Source organism: Anoplolepis gracilipes, chromosome 14 (assembly GCF_047496725.1).
Source record: "Anoplolepis gracilipes chromosome 14, ASM4749672v1, whole genome shotgun sequence".
NCBI lineage: Eukaryota > Metazoa > Arthropoda > Insecta > Hymenoptera > Formicidae > Anoplolepis > Anoplolepis gracilipes.
Genome location: NC_132983.1, coordinates 3,526,656 through 3,553,385, shown reverse-complemented (window position 1 = coordinate 3,553,385; position 26,730 = coordinate 3,526,656). Strand labels below are relative to the sequence as shown.

At 32.7% G+C, this 26,730-nt stretch overlaps 1 protein-coding gene across 1 annotated transcript in view; it reads left to right on the top strand.

Moving 5' to 3' along the window:
- The first annotated feature begins 373 nt into the window (after window positions 1–373).
- The window catches only part of LOC140673244 (uncharacterized), a 50,441-nt gene continuing 24,084 nt past the window's right edge, over window positions 374–26,730 (top strand). The window contains exons 1-2 of the mRNA XM_072906058.1: window positions 374–1,085; window positions 22,568–22,753. Coding sequence (XP_072762159.1) covers window positions 939–1,085; window positions 22,568–22,753 — 333 coding nt within the window. The 5' untranslated portion in view covers window positions 374–938. The remainder of the gene's footprint in view (window positions 1,086–22,567; window positions 22,754–26,730) is intronic.

The following is a 26,730-nucleotide window of genomic DNA, read 5'->3' as shown; positions in this document are numbered from 1 at the left end:
AAGAAGAAGAAGAAGAAGAAGAAGAAGAAGAAGAGGAAGAGGAAGCAAAAGGTGAAGAGTACGCAAGAGGAAGGGGAGGAAGGAACGAACAACCGAATCAACGTAGTGCCGTCGCCCTGGGGTTGGTAGGGGAACGAAGAAACGACCGAAGAAAGAAGAGAAACAGGAGAAGGAAGAGAAAAGGAGGTGGTAAAGCGCCGCTGGCCGCCTCTGAGCCGAGCGCTCCGCTCGCTCGCTCGCTCGCTTGCTCGCGCGGTCGCGCGTCGCACGAGGACTGTTGCGCGGCTGCGAGGGACCCTACCGGTGTCGGTCGCGCCGGTTTCGAGCCGCCAAGCCAAGCCGAGCCAGCCCGAGCTTTACGGAACTTGATTGTGCCGCGGGGCAGAGCGGGGCCCGCTTATCCCAGGGAGGCCGCGCCACTGCCGAGTATCCGACGAGCGCGCAAGGATACAAACGCTGTTCGAGAGAGAGAGAGAGAGAGAGAGAGAAAGAGAGAGAGAAAGAGAGAGAGGGAAAGAAGGCGAGCGTAAAGGAAAGAGGAACGGAGAGGAAGAGGAGAAAAAGAGAGACCGAGCGCGCGCCTCCTCCACCGCTTTCAGGCCTGCCTCGTGTCCGCCCGTCTGTGTGTAACGCCGAGCGATCAGGAGGACGGGCCAACCGGGGCCGTCTGTCTGGCCCTTCGACACGCGGTGCGTCGACAAGCCGGCCGACGCCAACGACGACGACGAGCTTCTCGGCGCGCGAGACTGTCGTGTGCCGAGCCGCACACGTTGCCTCTCTCTCGAGGATCACGACAGACAAACGAGCACAGGAAAGACCGCGGATTTATTAGGTGAGAAATACCTCGTCCTCGGGGATCGTCCGCAGGACCTCAAGGTTGACACGAAAGACATAGTCAGGGAGGAGGAGGTGGAAGAGGAGGACCCTAGGCCGACACGATGCGGCCCAGGGCCGCGACGTCAACAACCACCGGCGACGAGGACCGCGGCATCTCGCGGCTACTCTCGTCGCTTGTCCTGCGAATCATCTGCGTCCTTGCCCTACTGGTGCACACCGTCCCATGGATACCGGTCGCCGAGGCTGTGGTGAGTGCGAAATATTCTGGAGATGTATCGCGTGCCGGATTATATTCATGGTGCGGAATTTTTTCGCTTTCGCGAATCGATCAACGAATGATCAACGATGATCTGGCGCTAATAAGGGATGCTAATGGTGTTCCGCGAATGTTGAAAAAAGATATAGATCAAAGGTCGATCGAGTCAGTCAGGTGGACTCCGTACGATGGGCTCGATATGATGGTGGGGAACGATAGAAATGTCAGTTCAAAATTTGCACGAATCGGAGAACCGGAAATGAAGTGCCCACCTATAAAATCGTTACATTGTATCTTTACGCGGCGAATTCTTACCTGTTGATCGGATTACATCGTTGTTTTCGGAGTCGTCAATATTGCGCACGTTATAGCCAGTATTAATTTGAGAATCGTGGGTTGTGATTATGTAATCAATTTAAAATAGCCATCTTATGCTACTCATCGTGATACGCGCATAATCATTTTTTAACGTACATTTAATGCAAAAATCTAAGATTTTTTTAAAATTTCTTTGTAGAAACGATATAATGTTTCACCATTTTGAATTTTTTCTTTTGAAAAACAATTATTTTTTTCAATATCAGGCATAAATCTCTGGAAAATAGTTGTCGCGCGATTCTGACTATTTTCTATATTTTATTCGGCCATATTGGAATCGCCATTTTAGATTCCAGGATTTTGATATCAAAGTCATCAACTTAAAATCCTCTTAAACATGTTTGATAAAAATTTTATTAATGAAAATTACATATTTCTAATTTAGTTTCTTATTACTTTTCTTAAGAGAGATATATCTGTCTTGTTTAATTCTTTAGATAAATTAGATTATTTAGTAATCATTAACATAAGCTTTTACTCATTTTTATTTCATCATTTTCCTTTTTTATTGTATCGTAAAATGATTCATAAACGCAAAACTCAGTTGTCACTATTATACACGAGAATACGACAAATCTTTGTAGAAATAATTTTTATATTGAAACAAATATTTATTTTATCAATATATTTATCATTGTCTATTTATGGTAACATATAATACACCAAAACCACAATCGCTTTCTCAACTTACAAGATTGATTCTCTTTTTCCTTCTTCAGTGGATAGACGACTATATGATTTAACATTAAAACGATTAAATCTTCACTTTTCCTCTCATTAAAAAAAAAAAAAAAAAAAAATATTTACCTAAACACTCGAATTCTTCGTTTTTTACAATATTAAAAAAATTACATTTTTAAAATATATATATACATTAAAATCATATTTGTATTTTCTGTGTTTTTATCGTAATGTATGAAAAATATTAATACAGATTTGAACACTTTTGCGCTTTCTATTAAAATATTAAATATATCTTTGTATCCATCATATATTAATTTTCTAAATCTTTGTTTTATATATATATAAATGTAAAATAATTTAATTATTGAAAAAGTAATTACAAAATTCATTATAAAATCTTTGTTTATATTTTCACATTACGCGTCATCAAATTTTCTTTGATTTTCAGGATGAAATTTTTCATTAACTGCAAAACTCAATTTTCTCGTTATTTTTCTTCATTTATAAAATAGGACACTATTATTCTAATCGACAATCAACTCTCGGTCGTTTTAGTGTTAACGAATGTAGGTGTGTTTTGCTAACCTAACGGATGACTATGACGTAGAAATAGTATAATATCGTGCTATATCTGGGGCAACTTCTGTCGCTCTTAGGTAAGCTCTATGGAGCCTAATTCCAGCCTTTCAAACAATGCGTGGGAATGTCAGACGAGCGCTTTAAATGCCGATATCGTTAGTATGCTTTTATACCACGGCATATATATATATATATAACTATTTATTAGAATAAAATAGAAAGCACATAAAAACGACACACATATGATTACATATTGTTATGTAAAATTTAGTCATTTTGTAATCTTAACAAAGTATTGATGGGATGGTTACTTTCTATTTCTAAATGCGTCGTTACACTTGATATATATTGTACGTGCTTAGTAGAGCGAAAAAGATGACATCTGAATTTCTTATATCTTAAGGCATTATTGGATTGTACTGTGTTATTCACAAGATGATTCGAAACATATAACTCATAAATATTATAATATATCAAAAAATTATATTCCAAAAAATTAGTTTACTACACACAGTAAAAAAACAAATTTTTTGAAAGTTAAATTTTACCTTCTTTAATGTCAGTTTTAACATTGACAATTTACAATTTGAATATTTTATCACGTTCAGTTAATAAGAGAAGCATTCTTTTTATAATATATTTAATTATATATATATATATATATATATATTGAGATATAAAAAATAAATAACAAGTAGTTTACAATGAAATAAAATAAAACCATATAACTTTGTTTTGGATAATAAAATATTTATTTTTATGTAAAAGAAAAGTTTGTAAAAAATTCGATAAAAATTTTATTTCATATTTCGAATCGAAACAAATCAATTTCACGGAACTCCGCGGGTGGTATTGATGACGAATGCAGCGTGATTCCGCCCTATGAAGTACAACATGCATTTAACTAGTACAAAATTTCGTGATGTATAAACCGGTTTGTGTTGCGATCGGAGAGAAGATCGAGCGATGTGTAACGGATGATTAAATCGGGCGTGAAGCCGATAGTAATGCAAGAGCCCCATGTGGAAAACGTTCATCAGCATGACTTTGAGAGCATCGTGTAATCCGAGAGCCTGAAATTGCGGCTATTTGACATAATCTTGTTGCAAAACGAGACATTACGGTATCTCGGTTAATCGATGACGAAGCATGTACTTGCATGCTGATCGCAGGGTAACGCTTTTCCACTTTGAATCTGCGCAAATTCATATAATACCGCATATGATTAACATCTTTCAAGTTGTAAAACTTGAAATTCGCGTTTTTTTAAACGATTATTTTTCGACGAAAGAATTAAATACATAATTAAAATTCACGAACGTGTATAGCTTATCAATAGATTTTTAGGAGGAAAAATATTTTTTCAAAAAAATTTATGTTTTATATTGAATTACGCACTAGTAATATGAATAATAAATGCACATCATTTACATTACACAGATAATAATTTACTCAAATTTAATCTGTAGCTGCAAACAATACAATCTGATAATACTTTTTATATTACGTAGTAATAAATACAAATACTTTTTTAAAAATACTTTATAATAAGCTCTACATATAATTTAAACAAAGATGAGATTTTTTGCCATTATACTTACACAGTGTCGTTAAAGTCACCCGGTAGACAAGTACGTGGGCGATTTCGACGCCCGGGCAGAGGACACATTCGTCGCGGAAAACATGAAAGAAAATATTCGACACAAAAGAGGGGGGGAGGGAAGTGAGAGCGAAACGTCAGTGCTCGATAGGTAGAGGGATCGCATTTTTATGTGCCCTTTAATCCCCTTGGACGGGTCACTCGCCATTTATGCTAAAGTCATTCAGAATCGTGAGAATCCGCACCCTAGTGAGAGCTGAATCGCTCCCCGATGGATACAACTAATATATCATGAAGAAATTTCACGCAGACTAAGAAACCTATTATGTATATTTTATAGAGATTGTTACATCTTTTTTAATACTTTCTATAGTTAAATAATTCGCTTATTATAGAATTTTTTTATCAAATAAAAAAAATAATCAAACTATATATATATAGAATTTTTTTATCAAATAAAAAAAATAATCAAACTATATATATATCCAAACATATACAGTGTAGTGAACAAATGTAGTAATAATATATGGAAATGAAGTAATAATATATGATATTATCTTAATCTAACATTTCCAAAAAACTATAGTTGTAACAGAAATTTATTTTCGAAACGACGTAAGAGCTCCGTTTGCTTGCGTAGGTTTTTATTACTAAATTATTCAGCAAAGATCAATGTGCATGCTATCATGTTTTGTTTAGGCCTTTTTTTCTTTCCTGATGCTCATGGAATTATTGACATTTATTGTACGATTCATAAAAATAAAAATAAAGTAGCAACATTATTGTTGATCAGAAAATGAAGAAAAATTGAAAACAGGTATGTAAAGTGAAAAAGTATTGGGTATAGTTTGTATAACAGTCAGTAAAAAATATATATATAGTTGGTACAGAAATATCTCAATTTGAACTTAGAATATTAAATTGAATAAAAAATAAGCTGTATATGATAGAGAATTTTATCCATATAACATAATATAAAATAAAAAAAAACCTAATTTTATAGAAATATCTAACAATGATATTCTTGCAACTAACAATGTTATGAAATAATTCACCAAAACGGATCGCAATATGTAGGTTGGCGAGAAATTGTAGGAAAAGAGTTGTCTGCTATTGTCGCGATAACGATAAAGCTTTCCTGTTGTCTTCTAAAAAAGATAATCATTGTGGGATGATGCGTAGCCCAACTCAATAACCCTGCTCGTTTTGCAGACAAAATATGACTAGATGGTCTAACATCTATCCTGTTATATATATTGTGTACGTATGTCTACTTATAAATAGGCCCTTATTAGTTGAGGTCAACAACCAGAAGAGTTTGACAATGAAACGATTTATAACACGAAAGAGAGAAAGAGTCACAAAACATTCAACATATATTTAACACGTATTTTATCACTTAAATTTATCACCGAAAATTTTCAGAATAATAATTACATTTTTATAATGTTAATGTATTTATATTATTTCTTAAAGTCAATTTTTTATACATGTATTTATTTTACGATATTCAATTGAGCATAATGAATGGTCAATAAAAAAGGAAATATTGATGAGAAGTGTAAGTTTAATCGATCAGAAAACAACATGCTTGTAATCTGATTCTTGTACCATAAACTTACACCCACCGCGTTGACTCAATATTTCGAAATATAATATATCGCTACGCGTGGTTTCCCGAAATATGTTCTTAATATGTTCATTCAAACTTCACACCCGCGGAATATGTAAAACAGTTCCACCTACGCGTTTACTGCGGAAGTCGAACGGAAGATACATAACTTTACTTTAGGATTTCACAGCTATATTCTTTTTACAAGGATAACTTTAGCACACGTGGGAATAATTTAAAAAAAAAAAACCACAATTATTTAAAACACAATTTATTGCAGATAGCATTTTTTACTAAAACTTGAAGTCTTTGTCTTTTATGTTAAACCGCAAAGTTATATATTCACAACTTTAATTTGCTTTATTGGATAATGATGTATTTTTAACATTCCACTGACAATAAGTGACATCACATTTTTCGTATGTAATTGAACCTAAACACGTCGTTCGCACATCGCTATTAATCTTTCGCTTTGTATGATGATATCTGATAGTATAGTATGAGAATGCAACGTCGTAGTAAGACATTTAACAGCAATAATATGTTTTGTATATGAAAGCAAACCTCAAACCTCTCGATGCACTTGTCTAGGCGAGATGATATACTATAGAATGCGTCATAGCAAAGAAAGAAAAAGCTATTAGCGGTCAATGACATTTACGTTTAATTAAGATGTGAAGTTATTCATTCGCAAAGTAAGAATATATATTTCAAAATAAATTATCAATTATTATGTAATTAAAAATATATATATATATATGACTTTTTTATTTTTATAGTTATATAAAATTTAATTTAAGATACAATGCACAAATTTCTCGAAAAGCTATTTATCACACTTTTATTACACTTCAAATGCGTTATATCGCGCGTATTATTAATGCAATTACGTAGACTTCAAACAAGTGACATCATGCTTTAAATTAATTTATTGCGAGTAATATAGCTGTTATTGACTGGCCCATTGCTTTTACGACGACGCGATTCAAGCAAAGTTAAAACACGCACAATGACAAATTATATATATATATATAGATCATTTCAGCTTTTACTTTGTTAAAAATTTTATTTAGTTTTTATTTTTGGATATAAATTATAATCATGTGGAAAATTTGTAATATAGAATGAAGATTATATATAAAATAATATAGTCGAAGATTATTCTCTGTTAATCGCGTTTGCAGACTTGTGTATGCAATACTGTGTGCAGTCACGTATAACTTATTTAAAGAAACAGTCTCATCGATAAGCGCGAAATAGAAAGTAGATAAACGGTTCACAATTATCAATGACACGTTTGTCTTTAATAGCTGAAAACTGAGATCATCGTAACGCCCACATCATCGACTAATATCATGCGTATACAATAATGCATGCACTTAAAATTGCATAGAATCGTATTTACGACTGTGTTATGTGTCGATAATTATAACTCTTCTGGAATTAATAGTGTTGCGTTTCAATTTTTACCATAGTAATTGCCAATACAATTCCCCATTTATTTTTTCTTTTCCTTTAAATATTTTATTAAGTGATTTATAACTTCATAAAGATATATTTCCGGATTCTTATAATTAAAAAAATTGATTTTTACGCAAGATAAGCGTAAAATAAAAAGAGTATTTCGAGATCTGTCATTTAAATAAGAAACTAAATTAAAATTATTAAATATAGACAAATTATTGAAACTTGATTTGTCGGAATTAATCCCGAATCTCGAGAGTTAACTATAGTATGCGTATCTTACATGTTATTTTACGATTCCGACGGAATCGTAAAATTTGCTTGTAAGACTATTTTTGTCGAAATACGAATCGCTTGAAAGTTCTAGCTATTTTTAGAGTCGCATCGAACGAGCGCAGTTGATGTTCACATCATTGCAACCGAGAATAACGGGATGTTTGAGGAGGAGGGGGGGGGGGGATTACCTCACGATAAAATAAAAAAATTTACTTTGGCGGGTTGACATAGCTATTATTGTCTCGTCAATTTAGTGACAATGTAGGCGCGATGATTGTCAATGACATCACGCATTGCTGTCACTTATTTACACGCATGTATAATCCATTATTGAAAGTGATCACATTTATTCTAAGGTTTTAGCCGTTATTATTTATTTTTCCCTATAACTGATCAAACCTTTTCATTGATGTCTATTGAAAAGGGATGATTAATTTAACGTAATATAGCTTAAAAAATTACTCTTATTAAATAAATCATATCTAAAATCACGTCTAAATTTTTTATTTTTGATTGTATTTAGAATATATTGATTCCTAAAAATATAGCGCATAACATCTCTTTAAAAAGACAATTTTATACGATAAATAATTTTTATTCGCTTATATTTCTTTGTATCAAACTCTTTTTAATTTATTTTTAGCATTAGATAAACATCAATGAACTGCGTAAATTGATTATGACATAATCGAGACTGAATTAAATCTGTTTTTTCTTCCGTATAGTTAGTTTTTTCACGCATGACACATCCCACATGCCACGCGTTAAGACGAAAGCAGAAAAGGCGGTCAATAGTGGCTACTAACATGTTCATGTTAAATGGTTTTGGAGTATGATGTCATATATACGAGCAGATGACTGTCTATACTCTATACATATAAACCGCAGACGGAATAATATTCTCAAGGAGATTGCAAACATTAATTTGCATCGCGCATTGCACGACATTGGTCTTTGTTATGAGCAGTAATAGAATAAACAGATGTATATATCAATATACATATATAGGGACGGCTGTCTATAGATATTGAAATAATTCGTACATTCGTAATTAATATAATTTGTTATTTTCGAAAACAAGGGTCAGATTTTGAAAAAAATGTAGTCAGAAATTGTCAAATCGTCTTTCTAGATATTTTAACTTCTTCTATCTTATATATATATATTTTTTAGTATTTTAGTTTACTCATATGTGATTTTTATATTTATTACGCATATGTATAACATCTCATCGTTTACATTATATTTTCGGTTAGAATTTCTTGGAATTTTCTATGAGATTCTGAGTCTGGGAATCTCTATGCGGCACGCCAGCTGGTAGATGTATCTCATATGCGGCAATGTGGGCGATATCCCGTGAATGATATCCCTCTAAGATTAGCGATTGCAAGGCATGAATGAAAGGCTTCGGTCAATTCGATAAATGATGGTTCAATTAATTATACGTGTTATGATTTGCAGCTCGCTGTTTTGCAGCTGCAGTGCCGACAGTCCGTGTCGTTACAATTCCGTCGCCGGCTTTATTACGTCAGCTTAAATTCTACTAATTGATTTATTTATCGTTTGTCCTAATAATCATTTTAATTGTATGACGTAACGATTAATCAATTCGTTACATTTGCTCGTAAAGGAAAAGACCGCGCAATTATTTGTGACAAAGAATGCATACTATAGTTTAGCATGTCGTCGATTGGATTATATTTTGCGCATACTTGTAATTTTTTGCAAATCTTATTTTTTTTTTTTTTTTTTTTTTTCCATCGCGAATACGCGTTCTCAGAGCATAATCTTAATTTCGCGCGTAATTTCGAGTCTTGATAGTCGACGCGCTTGTCGTTATTCAACGTGCGTTAACTCTCTGATATATATACTTTCGTTACCCGCAAACATTTACTTCACCGCGAATGAACAGTTCATTGCGAGCGATAAACGCGCGATAATGTAATTCTTCGAAGCTCGTATTGAAGCGGATGCGTCGCGGAGCAAGAATACCCGCAATGACTTGACATTCGTGTCCACGTGATCTCTCGTTTTTTCCTAAATCGAAATAAATCACAATTATTATATGTATTGTTATCAATAACGACCGCCGATCTTGGCTTCCGCGAAATGAGGTCTTGGTGCTATCATGTGGAATGTTATTCAGGGGTACCGCGTAAATTAAACTCTTCACGATTACGACCTTAGTTTACACGAGTGACCACGTTACGAAAAATAATATGCTTGATCTCGCATGGCCGATGCGCTTCTTAGCACTGTCAATCGTATCAGAAATCGTCTCATATTTCATTAATGAATTGAAACGAAAGAAAATAAAAAACTTTAAGACACATATATCTACAGTTTCACGTAACAATATTGTTTCTTAAATTAATTTTTTTATAACTTTGTAATTATAATTTTACCATTTCATGTGTATATAATTTATTTTTTATCAGAATGTAAATATTATATTGATATTCTTATTGTGTCAATGTAGGATTATGTAACGTATTGTCGTTGCAATCTATAAGAAATTTATACAGAATATAACTCCGTCATCAATCGACAACGCGCGATAAAAACCGCGCGCTCGGACTTCATTAAATTCGTGGGTCTCTGAATAATTTTTTCTCTACTCTTCCCCCTTTTCTTTCGTGCACATATGCCGAGAATTTGTGACGAACGCAGGACGTGGGAGCTGAGAGGAGAAGAGTGCGCACGTGCGATTGGAGTATAAACGGGTTATCGCGAAACAACCATAAACGGCCTATCCTCCTTCACCCTCGAGCTCCCGACTCTTATCAGCGATTGTCACGCTGAACTGTTTCATTCACGTTTGTAATAAATAACTTTGGAGCGTGATGTCACTCTATAATCGTCTGGACCTCTTATTCGGTAAAATTGTATTAATACACGATATTAGATTACAGTGAATACACAGTTCTTTATTCATTAATTTTTACTTATTTATGTATGAGATAGTATAGAAGTGAATATAAGACAAGAGCGTGACATCGCCTAATATATCGTATTATGTAAAAGTATGTACACCCTGTGTGCGAATTGCAGGTATTAATTTATTTTCAAGCTATTTTAATAAATTAAATTTTTTAATGAAATTTCGATTGAAAGTCATAACGCTCGATTAAAAACACTACCAGGAAAATGTGATTTTATTAATAATGGCAAAAAATCATTTCACATTATAAGCATTTGACTTGATTGTTACATCTTCATTTTCGGGGGCTTTAAATTTTGCGTTTTTATATAATCAAATAATTTAGAAATAAAAAATAGTCTTATGAATGAGAATTAGCGATTGTCCCCTAATTCGTTTAGATGTATCTTATCTGTCACTTATTCAATCTATGTGGGACACCAAGGGGTGGACGTAATATCTCTTGCGAAACGAGTAACCTCGATACATGCTATCGGCGAATAAGTTGTGGGAGTTCACGGGGTTAAGCACGATGCGTAACACTTTTCCTTCGTGCGCAAACCCGAAGAATCCGAATCGTCGTGGCTCCTCTCTATCAGTTGGGAATACGTCATACATTTCTTCTGTTTCTTCTCGGAAGAGGAATGGTTTCCCTCGGGAGTAATCGGTTTATACAGAGCCGGGGAAGCTATTTTTGTGAAGGAATCATTGCGCGCTGCCCGGGGAAAGCTTTAACACTTTCGTGGGTAGGTGACCTGGAACACTTTAAAATAGTATCGTCCATGTCTGGAAAGTCGATAGCTTTCAAATACAAACTCTACTTCAGAATTCTCGTTCTTCATTTCAATAGCCGTTTGTTCGAGGAATTTGAAGTAGATTATGTCTAAAAAAAAAAAAAAAAAAAAGGATACCAAGATTCTCATTCAATACATTATATAATATTATAATATATAGCAGATTATGTTTTGGATTATGATTACAAATAGTGATTTTTTTCATAAAAGAAAATTGAAATAATATTAATTTACTCACACAGACACACATACACAGAGATACAAAGAGAATTGTAATCATACAATTTTAATAAGAATTAATTTTAACAAATCGATTTTAAATTCTTATATTTTTTATATTAATTTGAAAAAAAATGTAATATCCTGTCTTATAAGACAGTAACTCAATTCAATAAACTGAAAAATATCTTGTATTTTGTGCTCACATCAACGAAATTTCTCCAGCTCGTGTCAAGTTATCTCTCATATTGTATCTCTGACTTTTAACAAATCGTTTCGCGCCTACCAATCTCGAAAACAACATTGTCCATCTTTATGACGGTTGTCTTATGCGAGAGAAAGAAACGAGTTGTGTCACGTTCTTCAGGCTCGTGAGAGCGATTAACTTCTCAACGGGAGTTGATTCAAGAATTCCTCTCGCGGTCCCGGTATACGCACCCCCGGATATCGATTACGTGCCCCAAAAATAGGGCGGCTGCATATCCGTTTCTATTTCCGCGGCAGTCGATATATCCCATAGCGTACTATGCGAGATATTTTTCTCCCTCACGTGTCGCCGATAAATTAAACTTGGAAAGTAGATCGGCCAGTGGCAAAGCTACATTCAAAAAGAAACGAGATCAAGTTTTAAGAAAAAACACGGAAAAAATATACATCGTAACTTTCATAATTTAATGACACGCATTAAAAAAGTATTATTTCATTATCTTTAGCAAAGGCGCGGACTGTTTGTGAATCATCACAAAAGTTATTTAATTAAAGTTAATATATATATATATATATATATATATAATAAGTAATTGTAACATAAAATGATAAAATTTTTTATTAACTTATAAAAAATACTTTAGTATTATATTTAAATATTTATTTTAATACATTTAAACTCTAATTTAATTGTTACAATTCTTCTGTTTGTCGAGTTAGAATAAGAATTAAATCCTAAAGCGAATTTTTAATTTAAAATTCAAGAATTTGTGACGTCGTACATTTCAAGTCTCTGTTTGTTTCATAATTGATCAACGATATTCCGCACGACGGTCTATTATTACTGAAGCAAGAATAATAATATATACATATACACAAGTACACACACAATTATATTTTCAGATGAATAAATGAATGTGTAAAAAATCAACATCGACTGATCTTTAATTACACATGGACTTGTTGACATGGCTAATAATCCAACGGCCCTGAATCCGATCATAGGCTTGATAAATTATTGCACTTTCGAAATCGGTGAGGTCAGCGAAGGCGCTGAAGATCGCCCGCGTCGCGATTAATAACGCAGGAGTTAGGCGAGTACGCTAAAAGTTGACATTTGACCCGTGATGGAAACGCGTGCGATCGATTAAAATTGGACGAAACGCTAAATGATGAGCTGCGTCGCTGCGTGCAATCGATTTACGCATCGCGTAATGCGGGAAACCTTGCTCTTCACCCGCGGATCTGCGATGTTATGACGCGATCTATTTTAACATCTGATGTCACAAATTGCGGAAGATAAATACCGATCTCAATTCTCTTCAAACATTATTATGATTTAATGCTCAATGTTGACATATTTTTTTAAATTCTCATTAATCTGTTATTTCTGATAATTTTAGTCACGTGTGTGTTTCTTTTTAAACATTTACACATATATTTATTTAATTATTCCAAATTATTCTTACATAAAAAGACTGTTTTTATATAACTGTAATTTTTAATTATACTGGAAACTTTATAATCTGCACAATAATCTACAGAAATACTATAAAAAATACTGTAATAAATAATGTAATAGAACTTTATAATCTATATAGTAGCATTATCTAATTTTTGTATATTTCTTTATGTAAGATTTATTTAAAAAGATATTCAAGTAATAGTTTGATTTAAGAAAATATTACTCTTTCTATTTTTAGGTATCTTTCTCAATTTCAACATAATGCTCGTATAATAATGGATGTAACTTTAATTAAACTTTTGTTGGCATTATTAAAAATAATTGTGAATTTTATTTGAATTATAAATTTTTGTTCTTGTATTCATTCTTTATGATAAAGTAATATTTAAATTGTTTTATCATAATGTTTATTATTAATGTTATAGATAATTATTATTAATAGATTACCGATTATTATTAAATAGCTTAGATTATTATTGTTAATACATTAATGAGTTTAGATTAAATTAAATTTAGACTTAAATTTTAAATTATAAATATAAAATGTATTTATAAAAGTTCAAAGGATAAATGATAACCTGTATTTTTCGTTGCCAAAAAATGCAATTTTTTAAATAAGATATTTTAGTCGTAATAATACAATTAAATATATTTATAACATTCTGTCGCGAAGCTAAATTACGAGCTTTCACGCCGTCATCAATAACTTATACTTCATGGTAGAAAAGAGTCACAAAAAATTTCATGCCATAGTACATGCATCACATAGTGTTCGTTAACTTCGAAGATCATAAATCATTGACAGCGTCCCATCTCTCGCGTTGTGCCGCAAACTCATCATACATTCTCGATTATACAATTTTTTTGTCGTTATTTTCAATATCAGATTTGTTTATTATAGTTTGATATAAAGAAAAAAAACAAATTCTACGCAAAAATCCTATAATAAAAAAAATAATTAAGTGTTTTTTCTATCGGTGGAAAGTTCGACTTTTTAAATTCATGGTAATTTGAATTCTATAAAACAACTCAATCTTTCACAAATGCTATTAATTTGTAATACGTAAAATGAGAATAATATTTTTAGTTTTTATAGATCTAGCGGATTTAATCATTCTTTCAAATTGGCAGTATAAACATAAATTTATTGATAATTCCATTGATTGCTTGATTATAATTAATTTTATTGATTAACTGTGCGAGAGCTTCATACGTAAAAAAAATTTTATACTACTTCACACATTTATGTATATTTTAAGTTGAGCAATACTGTTGTAGGTCGTTTTGGAAAAAGATCCCGTAATATATAAATATTATGCAACGCTTTATTGCATAACATAATTAAGCATACACGGCATTCTCAAGGTATTAAAAAAATACGCTCGAAAGATATGTATAAATAAAATGGATCCATCTTAGCGGTATTCGTTTACGTTTTTCAGCGAATTTCTCTTAGCGAGAACTGAAACCGATATAATTTTGACGAGTTTAGATTTAAATATTACAATTACACGCGAATACATACGATCTCTCTATTCATTTATGTGATTAGATGATTTATAGTAGTAAAATATATAGATACGCGATAATTTATAGTACCAAAATATATATTTTTATATTTCCAATAAAATATTAACACGACATCGGCTAAATGATGTATTGCAAAATAATTATTGAACTGTACGATGATAGAAATAATTTTTCCCCAGATTATAAGATACAGAGATATTAAAAAAAATTCTAAAATCTATTTATAATAGTAAAAAAAATCTATTTTTTTTTTAACAACGTAGACAGAAATTTGTCATTTTCGTGAGAATTACTATAAAGTGTGCATATATGTTTCCATAGAGATTATTAGCAAAAATTCAATACTTATTCGCAATGCGAAATTTCTCGCACGCGTTCAAAATATGTATTCAGTGCAGATTCTCTGAAGTTTTCAAAGGGAGTTTGCTCGAAATAACACCGTTTACGTGATATCGATAGTGAGATCAGCGCTCGCGGCTTAACCACGAATTCTCGATACTAGTATAGAGATCTTCGATCGATCCTTCAAGAATACTGCGGATTATCTTAAATTCGTCTTTTTTAACCGCAAAGACGATCTCGACACATGGGCGTCCGCAAAGATTTTTTTCCTCGTGCGATGACGTTGCAATTATTATCACTGAAATGTATGCCACGAGAAATTAAAGAGTGGAAAACAAATTATGAATTATTGCTATAATATGTAGTAACGTGACTTTGAATATATTTTTATTCTTATTAATAGATATAATCTCTATTGTACATCATGGATCTTAATTTTCGTTTTCCAAAAATTTTTTTTATTCTTGCATTTTAATAAAAAACATTTGTAATCAATTTTTATCGACAATTTTAATTTAAATATGATTACAGGATTTTTTGTTTTTTGAGGGCAAATAAATTTAGTAAAACTGCTTGTCAATTATTCGTATATAATCATTTTTTAACCTATAATTATTTTTAAGGATGTCACACTTTCTCTTAAATATCGCCGATGTAAAAACAGCGCTTGTGCAAGGGTGATTTTTTTAAATCTTATTTTACTTTCGTCGGTGCATTTCACTGATATCACCGCTGTAATTCTTGCGAGTATAACAGGCCGATTAAGCCCCTTATTGTGGGCGCCCATGAACTCACACACCGCGACACTGGGTCCTTTATGAGGGTCAACACTTGCGCCAGCCACACTGACACTTCGACAAACGAGATGCATGATTACAGCCATAAGCTGACCTAAGTCCGTAGGTACGTCTCGATGATCCTCCTGGAAGACTCGATAGTAAAGCGAGGAAATCTAATACGCGAGGAAATAATCGCGCGCAAAGTGATATATCCCACCGATATTCAATTCTCGTTCCTGCCGTATTAAACTCGATATCGGGCAACGCAAACGCTTAATTAAATAAATGAAAATAAATCTTGAAGGATTTTTACAATATTAATCTTGTTAATATGTCATTAGATTGCAAACCAGTTTAACCCAGAAAAATGAGCTAATTGATTTCTTCACGTAATTACATTTGTAGTTTCTGTCATTTATTTCTTTTTCCGCTTTTCTTCTTGTCATTTTTTTTTAGCGCTAAATTCTTCTTAAGCACGGGAAATGTGCAAAAAGTACAACTAAAAGGAGACTTAATAATTTTCTGGTTCGTTGAATTGATTTTCGAGCGGCGTCGTCTTAAGTCCTTAAATATTTCTGCGCGCGACAGTCTCCTGGAGCAACGAACGATCCGAGACACGTCGAGAGAAAGGGAGGTGGACCGGGGCGGTAGAGATCGATGTGAGGAGAAAAAAATGCGTTGAAGAGGATACGAAGAAGAAAGACAGAGAATAGAGAAAGAGACAGAAAAAACAAGGCGAGCGGTGAGAAAGGCGACGCGATGCGCGTATCTTCCTGCGGACGGCGATGTCATCCGGCCAGGTCCGGGGACGCTTAATATTACTGCACGTTATGCAGATACCGTGAAGTCATTCTCCGCCCCTCGTGCCGATCTCTCGCCGATTCTTAAGTTGGTATCGCATAAACTGTCCTCGAGCCCGAACGAGACCATCATCGTCTCTCGTACGAAAATTTACTAGCATTTACTATTTATTAAAAAACAAGCCGAACTTTGATTCGCTATACGAGAAATTATTTGTATTTTAAATTTATAATATTAATTCGATTGTTATCCTCAAGAAATGATGATAAAGAGAAAAGTGAAGAAAAAGATTTAAACTTTTTTTTATAATAAAAAATCCAAGTATTTTAATTTTCATTACTTCAGTATACTTAAAAATTGTGGTTTTATTATATAATAAACTTTAATTTATAATATTAAAAAGTATGATTTATATAATTTTGTTAATTTCAATACGCATAATATTTGCAAATTTGCAGTAATAAACTATGTACAGTCACATACATAAATAAACAGATATTATATAGATTTGAAAGACAATTTCTCCACAAGTGTAGGCGCGCTCTCTTTCTTTTCTTGCATCAATTCAGCTGTATCTCACACGTATCTCGCACAGATCTAGATGGAAGAGTAGGTCGGAATGAGTGCAATTGAAAATCTGCGAGAAAGGCTATTGAGTGTTCTTTGCATACGATTAATGCAGCTGGGCGAGAAAGTTTGGTGTTGTCGATACCATGAAGATATCGCAAAATGAACCGGTCGAACCTGAGCGAGGCGAGGCCTCGGGGACGGGTTGTGCTTAAAAGCGACCAGGTGAGATAGCTATATACCGATTCGTCCCGCCAAAGTATTACGCGGTTAAACGCGATAATTTAATGTCGGGGAGTCCGTTGCGCCACAATTCCGTCTTACATTTTGCTTTAATTATATCGATCTTTGTACTTTATCTCACGCCGAAAGACTTTCCGTACGCGACAGTTTGACTCGCGTAATAAATCAGCAACGTATAAGCTTGGGAATAAAAATGAATGCGCGTGAAAGAAAATTTATTTTAATCCTCGTGTCTCTGAATTTTTAATCACTAATTTATGTAATCTGTCAAATTGCACAATTTTTTTGTTGTTGTTAAATATTAATATCTTTGGGCATACAATAGAAAGCATCAGGGTTTAAGAGTCATAATTCTGAATCCAAATTTTTCATTCTCAATTTTGTCCTCATTTTTTAATCCAAAAAATTAATAAGAATATATATTCCTTAAGTCGTACAAAAGAAGTGATTTAAAAGAACTTTTGCGAAAGTGACATTAATGGCGCGTATTTTCTAATACCGTTTATTCATCCTGTTGGAATACACCTGTTGATCTTGGTGAATTCAAGTGAACCGTTTAGCGAGCCAAGCCATTTCGTGGCGAAGGTTCAAAGTGTGCATTATCGTTATCGTGGCGCTATGTACAATTGCAAGGCCACGTTGGCAAGCCACAACTAATCGAGAATGTCATCGAGACGCACGTATTGGATGGTGCCGAATAAACGGGTTTACCGTTGCAAGTATTTCCTGGGCACCGTAAGAATTTACCTGTCGCCGTCAAAATGAATTCATAACTGTTTTCAAAAATATATATTTTTGGAAAATAAATTTTAAAATAGAGAGATATACAATATATTAAATAGTGGGATATTAATAATAACGATTATTTTGATTTATATTTATTTATCTACAAAGAAAACCATTAAGTTTCGGAAAGAAATGATTTAATTCTTCATCTGCAAAATAATGAAAACAGAAAAAAAATTGATTTGCTAAGCAAAACAACATTCTACATTCTACGAATGTGGGATTAAAGCTCGATGTAATAGGAGAACGCGTATCGTAATGGTGTAAATTTGGAATCGGGGTTCACGAACCTCCACAGGCGAAGCCTAAATATTTGGAACGACGACTCGCGTAAACGTCCGCTATTCGTCGAAAACGGTTGGGCTATGTGGTGCTGTACTTAACTCTTTTTCTTCGAGCACGTGTACATTACGAAGAGCGAGAGAGGGAGGCTTTGTGTACTTATACTTGGTGTACTTAAACTAGTCGTATCGGCCTTTAGCGTGGTGATTATGCTAGTTAGTTTTCGCAAACGAAACCATATGCCTTTCATAATCCTTTACGAACTGCGTGCATGCGTTTATTTGTGGGGCGAATAATTTTAAACAGATTCGTCCCAGATTTATCCCAATTTCTTTCTTCATATTCAATTGATGGTGAAATAATATGAAGCAGTCCATAAATGGTGCGACACAAATTTCAGAGATATATTCTTCGCGAACACAGATAACTTTTTTTTTATCAACAAAAAAACTTTGATACAAAAGTTTTTTTTTCTGATAATAAAGAAGAATATATCAGGAGAAACCTTGACCATTCTGACACTAGCCTAATCTATGACTTGACGCTAATCTAACTTAACTTAAATATTACTCCGCGCGACCTTTTCTTAAAGAAGACTTTACATTTAGATATCAGAGTTAAATTATCCCTCTGCTTGTTCTCAAATTTATTATTTACTAAAATTTCTTTAAACAAGAGAAATTATAGATAATTAAATTTTTACAATATGATGTCAGTCTAAAGTCTAAACTACAAAAACAATGCTTATTTTAAATTGCTTAATAGGTGGAAATAATTCTTTAAAATATTTTTATATAACAAATAAATTGATCAAAGAACCGACGAATGGAAGTAAAAGTGATTATACAGATGTATGCGATATTTGGAAAGTGATGCAAGTTATTCCGTGAAATCGGAGCATCTTGGTGAGACTACAGACTCTGCTTTCTCGGCGAAGCGTGTCGCGATGCACAAACGAAGCATAATTCCCGACAGATCGCCCTCTCGCACGCGTAATCGTGGAATTATGTCACGGCGTAGCTACGCGAGGATTCCTCCTCGGCGGGGCTGATGCTGGGTTACGTCATATATGTCGATGCGTGGAAACAGGGAGAGCCTGTCGCCTGCATTACACATATTTGGTAGGATATCGTTATGCGACGAGGTCGTGCGATCCAATGTACAGAACGCGTTTCGCGCGGCATCAGATGCCGGCCATTATTTATGAAAAGTGTTGACAAAATTTAAAAAAAAAAAAATATCTTTATTAATCATTTTCAGGCATTTAATAATTGAATTGTTTAAACAGAAAAGATTTTGTCCAAAAATGTTTTTATATATTTTCTTTTCTTTTTATATATTACGTACATACATCATCTGATTAAGAAATGTGATTCTTCTCTGACGAGAGAAAAAGGAGAAATAAAGCTGCGCGAAAACTGAGGAACAAGAAGACACGGAATCAACTTGCACGCTCGCATTTGCTGAGATTGCCAGCAGGAGACGCGTTAAGCGATCCCACGCACTTAAGTTAATTGCACGAGTTAGGCTGACGGCGCGATATTGATATTACAGGATAATGTGTGCGCACGTAGACTGCTTCACTAAGTAGCAGCGACACCACAAATTTAGATAGTTTGACGTTTTCTTGCCTCATTTATTAAAGATAATTACAATAATCTGTCTTTCTAAATTTTCGAAAATTCCGTTATTGATAAAATAGACTAATAGATTGATTCGCAACTCAATTCAAACTTACCCTATATTTGAAAGTACTTTAATAGTTAGATGAAAAAGATTAAATTTTTAGAATGAAGAATCAAGAATAAGTTTTATCTTTATTTCCCACTCTGTTTCATTTTATTTAATAGCAGAATAAATAAATTTCACGTATATAATATTTCTCCTACTAGAAATGGAAAAATTTAGTTATTCTTAAAAACTTAATCATATTACATATATATATATGCAGTACCGGCCAAAAATATATCACCTTTAGGATTTTTGAGCATAAATTTAATTTAATTTACTTACTTACAAAATTAATTTTTTATATTATTAAAATTAAGTTTTTATATTATTTTATGAAAAATATTTTATTTAGTAAGTTGTATCAAAACATATATTATGATATTATAAATATCCATGCACTTTGAATAAAATTATACTCAAAAATACTAAAGGTGATATATTTTTGGCCGGTACTGTATATATATATATATATATATATATATATATATATATATATATATATATATATTCTGTATCTCAAGATAGAGCCGCATATTTTCAAATCTTCTTTGCTACGATATTTAAGTAGAATGACATTGCGCTGCACAGTAACGTAATGACGACATTGAGATTATGCAGAAGCGCTTATATCATTGCATAAGTAACAATAGCCTTGAGATGCCACCGAGCTTTTAAAGCTTAAAAAGTCTCAAATCACATTTATCACACCGCATGAATCTTGCAATGTTATGAACTTTAAATGAAAATTATGCCATAGATAAAAGAGCGTTCTGAAATCATATTATATCATAGATTTTAATATATAATCAAAAAGTTTTTTTGTTATTTTTAAAACTGCATAAATCTTTATTATGTATTATTTTCAAGACAAATTTATTTGAATATAATTTTTTGGCTGTATTATTTAATAAGTTCTCATTTAAGTTCAATAATCCCTTAGTCTTAGAGAAAAAGCATTGTACAAACAAACGATAAGGCGTTATAAGCTGCAGAACAGAAACGCATATGCAGGAAGATCAGAGATAACCGAGGAGAGTAGAAGAACGAAAAACGATGCCTGGACGAGTACGGTGTTACGAAGGTTCCTTGAAAGCCTGGTCGGTCCTAGAGTGCGTCGTTGACACAAGCGCAGAACTTTCATCTACAAGGCAAATGTGTGGAAGCACGATTCCGTTTTCGTCCTCTTTCACGTTATTCAAATAGAGCGCGGCCTTCGTAACTCACTGGCGTAGTCGCGGGATTATCATGATAGTAAATCTTTGTTATCGAAGATCCGTGAAGAGATATCTAATGAAATTTTTTTAAATAAGACAAAACAATCTCCGCACACGAGCAGATTGACTCGGACGATAAATAAATTTACCTGTTAAAAGTATGTAAATATCGATCGTAATTACATATTCATATTTTTAGAATATTAAAGAATAAGAGTGCTATTAGTTGTTAGACGCACTGTAGGTATTATATAAACTTCATAATATTTAAGATTTGAAAAAAAGATCTACGAATTCCAGAATTATAAAATTACAATTAAATTACGATTTATTACGGTTATTTTTACATCATGGGGAAAATAAAAAATATGTGAAAAAAAAAAAAAACATTATAATGCTTGTTTATAACTTTCATCGCTGCTTATAATCTCAATCGACACGCTCTGCGCCGTTGGCAGCAATCAGTATGCTCTTCCTCTTCAGCAGTCCCTGTGTGTGTCCTCGATTCCGATTTTTTTTGACGGTATAACAAAGCCGTTTTTAATCAATTTTTATCGCGACCCTCGCAACAAGATCCGTTGCAGATATTTTATTTCCATTCCCAGATAAATGCAATTTATCAAGTTGCGTAATATACATTTTCTGTTAGTGCGCAGCATGTATTTCCCAATTACATATATATCGTTGCGAGAAATTGCTGCGACATTCATCGTTAATAAAGTAGCATTTTGAAGCATGAAATTAGAAATATTAAACTCGGCGAAGCTCTTCCAAGAGCTTCTATTTTCCTCGACGTTATACACGTTCTCAGAATAAATAAAATTTCATAAATCTCGATTCGATCATGACGCTTACCGTACTAAAACGCTTCTGGTTATATTCGTATTTAGGTCGATTTAAGATTTTATCAAAATTATCGTTCCTGAGGTAGAACTAATTTGCAGATCGAATTTTTTACAAAGAATTTTCTAACGAGTATCTTTACAATATATTTGTTTCAGATATGCAAGGACTCGTACAAATGCAATTGTACCGGAGTAAAAGGACAGCCAGGATTTCGTGGAATACCTGGGCCTCAAGGAATAGAAGGCCTCCCTGGTGACATCGGACCTGATGGACCTCTCGGACCCAAAGGTGAGAAGGGAGCGGGAGGAGAACATGGAGCTACTGGCGAGAAGGGACATCGAGTGAGTAAATTAATTTTTTATCATGATGTAATTTTATAATATAAGTCTCTTAATTTTGTAGCGGTATAAGTCCAACGCTAATAATATAAGATAGAAAAAGAGAGCTTCAAAATGCAATTTGATTTAAAATTATCTTGAAATTTTTTATTTTTAATATTTTATTATTGTCAAATATTATATTATTTGCCGAAAGTATTTAAATAAAATTCATTTCATTCTATATATTTCCATGTTAAAAGATTTTTAAGTATATTGTTATGGAAAATCTTTCCTAAAAAACATAATAATCGACTTATATAACTTTCTTAGAATATTACAATCTCTACTACGATATTACGAGTTATTGACATAACTCACGGAGGGATATTTATTTTTTTTACAAAATACAAACATATTTTTTTAATATCTTAACATAAAATGTTTATATATAATTGTTTGAGCGTGTATAATATGTAAATGTGCGTGTAAATTTATAAAAATGTTTTATTATGTATGCTTCGAATGCATAATAATTTTGTCCGTATTTTGAACATATATGCGTGCGACTGCCGACTAAACCAATTACAACGATAATTAGTTTCTTTACAAGCGACGGCTTCACATTTTAATTAAAGTTCACGACACGACACCGGGATTTGTTAGACACGATAACGATTTTAATAAAGTAATATTCAATTCCATGGATATATACTAATGTGAATATCTTCAAAAAGAATCTCATTTTAACAATTTACATGTAGATGACACAACGATAAGGAATATATATGTTGAAAAGTTTAACTTTACAAACTCTAAATTTTATTTTATCGTGCTAATGAATTAATTAAAACTAAACAATGAACAAAATATTATGATGCAATCGCAAAAGAACATTTTATACATTATAATCCTCTTTACGATATTAAAAACTTGCTACAAGAATTACTCATGCGCGCGATTCTAAAAAACTGTTGTTATTACGTTAATCTTATCATTAAGAACATAAAGTATTATTATAAAAGTCCGAAACTACTGTATTATTCTATAATCTCCGTTGCCGTTATTAATCGCCAAGAAGTTCTTCTTTTTTTCGTAATTAAAATTCTTAAACGATTCTTTGCAATCGTAATTCTGAATCATAAAGTACATTAACTTTTTTCACTAATCAAATCTTTATTAAAAGAAAAGTTGAATTTTTTATCCGATAAAGAATAATAATACGTATTTCCATAGAAGTTTGACATATACAAAATTTCATGCATGATTATTTTACTGAAATAACAGAAATGTAAATTTCTCTTTTTTCGTACTTTATAAAGATATTAATTAAATTTAATATTACGTAGTTTCGTAAGCTATTTACATTTTTTAATCAAACAACTTATATTCTATTATATTCTGCCCAACAATCGATTTATTACTCCATTTAGAAATCACAAATGTTAAACGACTTAAATAATTCACAAACCAGAGTATCTTTAAAATTATACACGCGGCTATTAAAAATGAGAAAAAAAGAGCATTTTTTTAATTGGGTCGTCGAGGACGAAAGGATTGAAAAACGTTGATGAAAACAGCAGACATTATTCGTTATTCGCATTCTCGATCCCCTATTCGAACGACGATTGTTCGCCGCAACATATGTTCGAACGAGACGTAAAAAAAAAAAAAAAAAAAAACGTGGCGTCACCAGCCAGAAACAGAACGCTTCCAAATGCGGAGGAAGAGGGAAGATCGCGAACACGGGCCAAGGAATTACGGACGGACGGACACCCACGATGACCGCCCGCACTACCGAGAATTGTTACACGCAGCGAGTAGCTGCGTGTCCGCTCTTTCGCAATTTGTCGGCCGGCATCGATGTGCGACACAGTGCGATATGATACGAGGCGGAGATAACCGGTAGAACCGCTTCAACTGAAGATGTCGTGCGGTTGACACGCGAAAGTTCCAGTTGTCCTAATTATGGAAAGTATGCAATATGTTTTTCTAAATTGCTTGAACAAATTTTGCAGGCATATTCTTTGCGTGTCCGATTGGCCTCCGCATCGCAATTTATTAATAAAGTACCAAAAATGCAAGATAAATGAGAGTACGTGTTTAGCCGATAATGTAATTTTATAGTAGAATGTTCAAATAAATTTCTGGATTTATAAGAATAATTCAAAATTTGATTTAAACTTTCAGTTAACATATATATGTAATTATAATTTATACGGAAAATCCCACATTGCCTGTTCCAAAAATTGATTACAACAAACTTTAAAATAAAATCTGAGACAATTTTGAATTGCTATCTTTGTATTAAAAGCTAAATTACATGCTTCAATTACGTACAATTTTTTATAATTTTATAAATATAAACTATAAATTATGTTTTATGTATGTACATACGTATAATATATTTAATTTTTATTTAAAATATTTCATCTTTCACGTGTTCTATTATCAAAACTTTTATTTTTTTATTCGCTCTCAATCAATCCTTTCTAAGCTGTCAATACGAAATTCATCATTCGAATTTCCGGAAAAATATTTACCGCATGGTTGACAATCGAGCAGCATTTAAAATTCATATGAAAGATAAAAATATTAAATAGAACGATAGAAATATCTTTTTTTTACAATTACATTTTTGTCTTACATGTTATAACATTTGCATGTGAAATAAAAATTGTAAAAGCAGATGGATAAATCTAACTTAATAAAAATTATGATTTTGCAAAAACTTGTATTAAATACATTACGATAATAAATCGCAGTAAAAATGTATTAAATATTATCGCGTATAGAATAATTTTGCGTCGCAATTGCCGAAATGCCACGAATAAATAAAACGTTACAATCGTGTGTGACATAACAAGAGCGTTGGTACTTATATACTAATGTGGTCGTACTGACACATCTCGCGCTTATTAATCGCGCGAGGGCGCAAATTATTCATTCGCGTGTGGACTGCGAAATAGGACGGTGTCAATCTTTGTAACTGAAACTTTAAATTAAATTCTCTACATGACGATTAAAATTAAATGGTTTACGTACTCTATATTATTACTTACTGTTACATATTATTCACTTGCCTTCATTGATGATTGATTCAATGAATGTGTGTTATACAATCTAAAAAATAAATTAAGCTATGTTTGAGAATGGGATTCTTTGATTAGAAAAATTAAATTCGTTTTTTTATTAAAAATTTAAGCTAAAAGTACTTGGCCTATTTAATGTGAGTCTCAGAGATATACGGATAACTAAAACTTATTTTTTATTTAATCTCAAGCATGGAGAGAGTTTGACAACTTTTGAATTTCAATTTAGGTTTAATGCCGAAAAATTGCTAGCTGCATCGATTTTTTTAATAATATATCATGGGAAATATAAACTGCGATGCAGATGCCTTTCGTTTTTCACATATTATTCCAATGTTTCATTATTGTATCTATCTTTTTAAAATTCTTTTTTAATCGTTAAATTTTGAACAAGGAAGATAAATCACAAAGAAACGGTATGATTTATTTACTATTATATTGTGCGGTTTATGATCATTTAAGAAGAAGAAGTTTCAAGAAAAACAGTAAACGGAAAATGCTCGTCGTATCTTCTTGGCACATCAAACAGTTTACTTTTCGTTGCATTCAGGAAACTTTCAATCGTAACAAACAGGAAGAAGCCGCTATTGCCATAAATTCATTACGCAAGAACGAAAATTCTGGTTATTACTACGGACCATCGTGTTGCCGCATGTGCCACAATTTGCCAATTACACGCAGCGCGTCGCACGTTCTCATTTGCGGCGTGCATCGCTTGCTAATTATGTTACATCGATCGTTCGACTACGGTGCCGTTAACTTACACCTTCGATCAATGAAATGTAATTGGACTCTTCGTAATAATAGGTGCTGAAGTAAATTTTAATTTGATGATTACTTCCAGAAAAATTCAAAATTGAATGTCAAAAGGATAAAATATGGACAGTAGTTATTCATAAATGGAAAGGA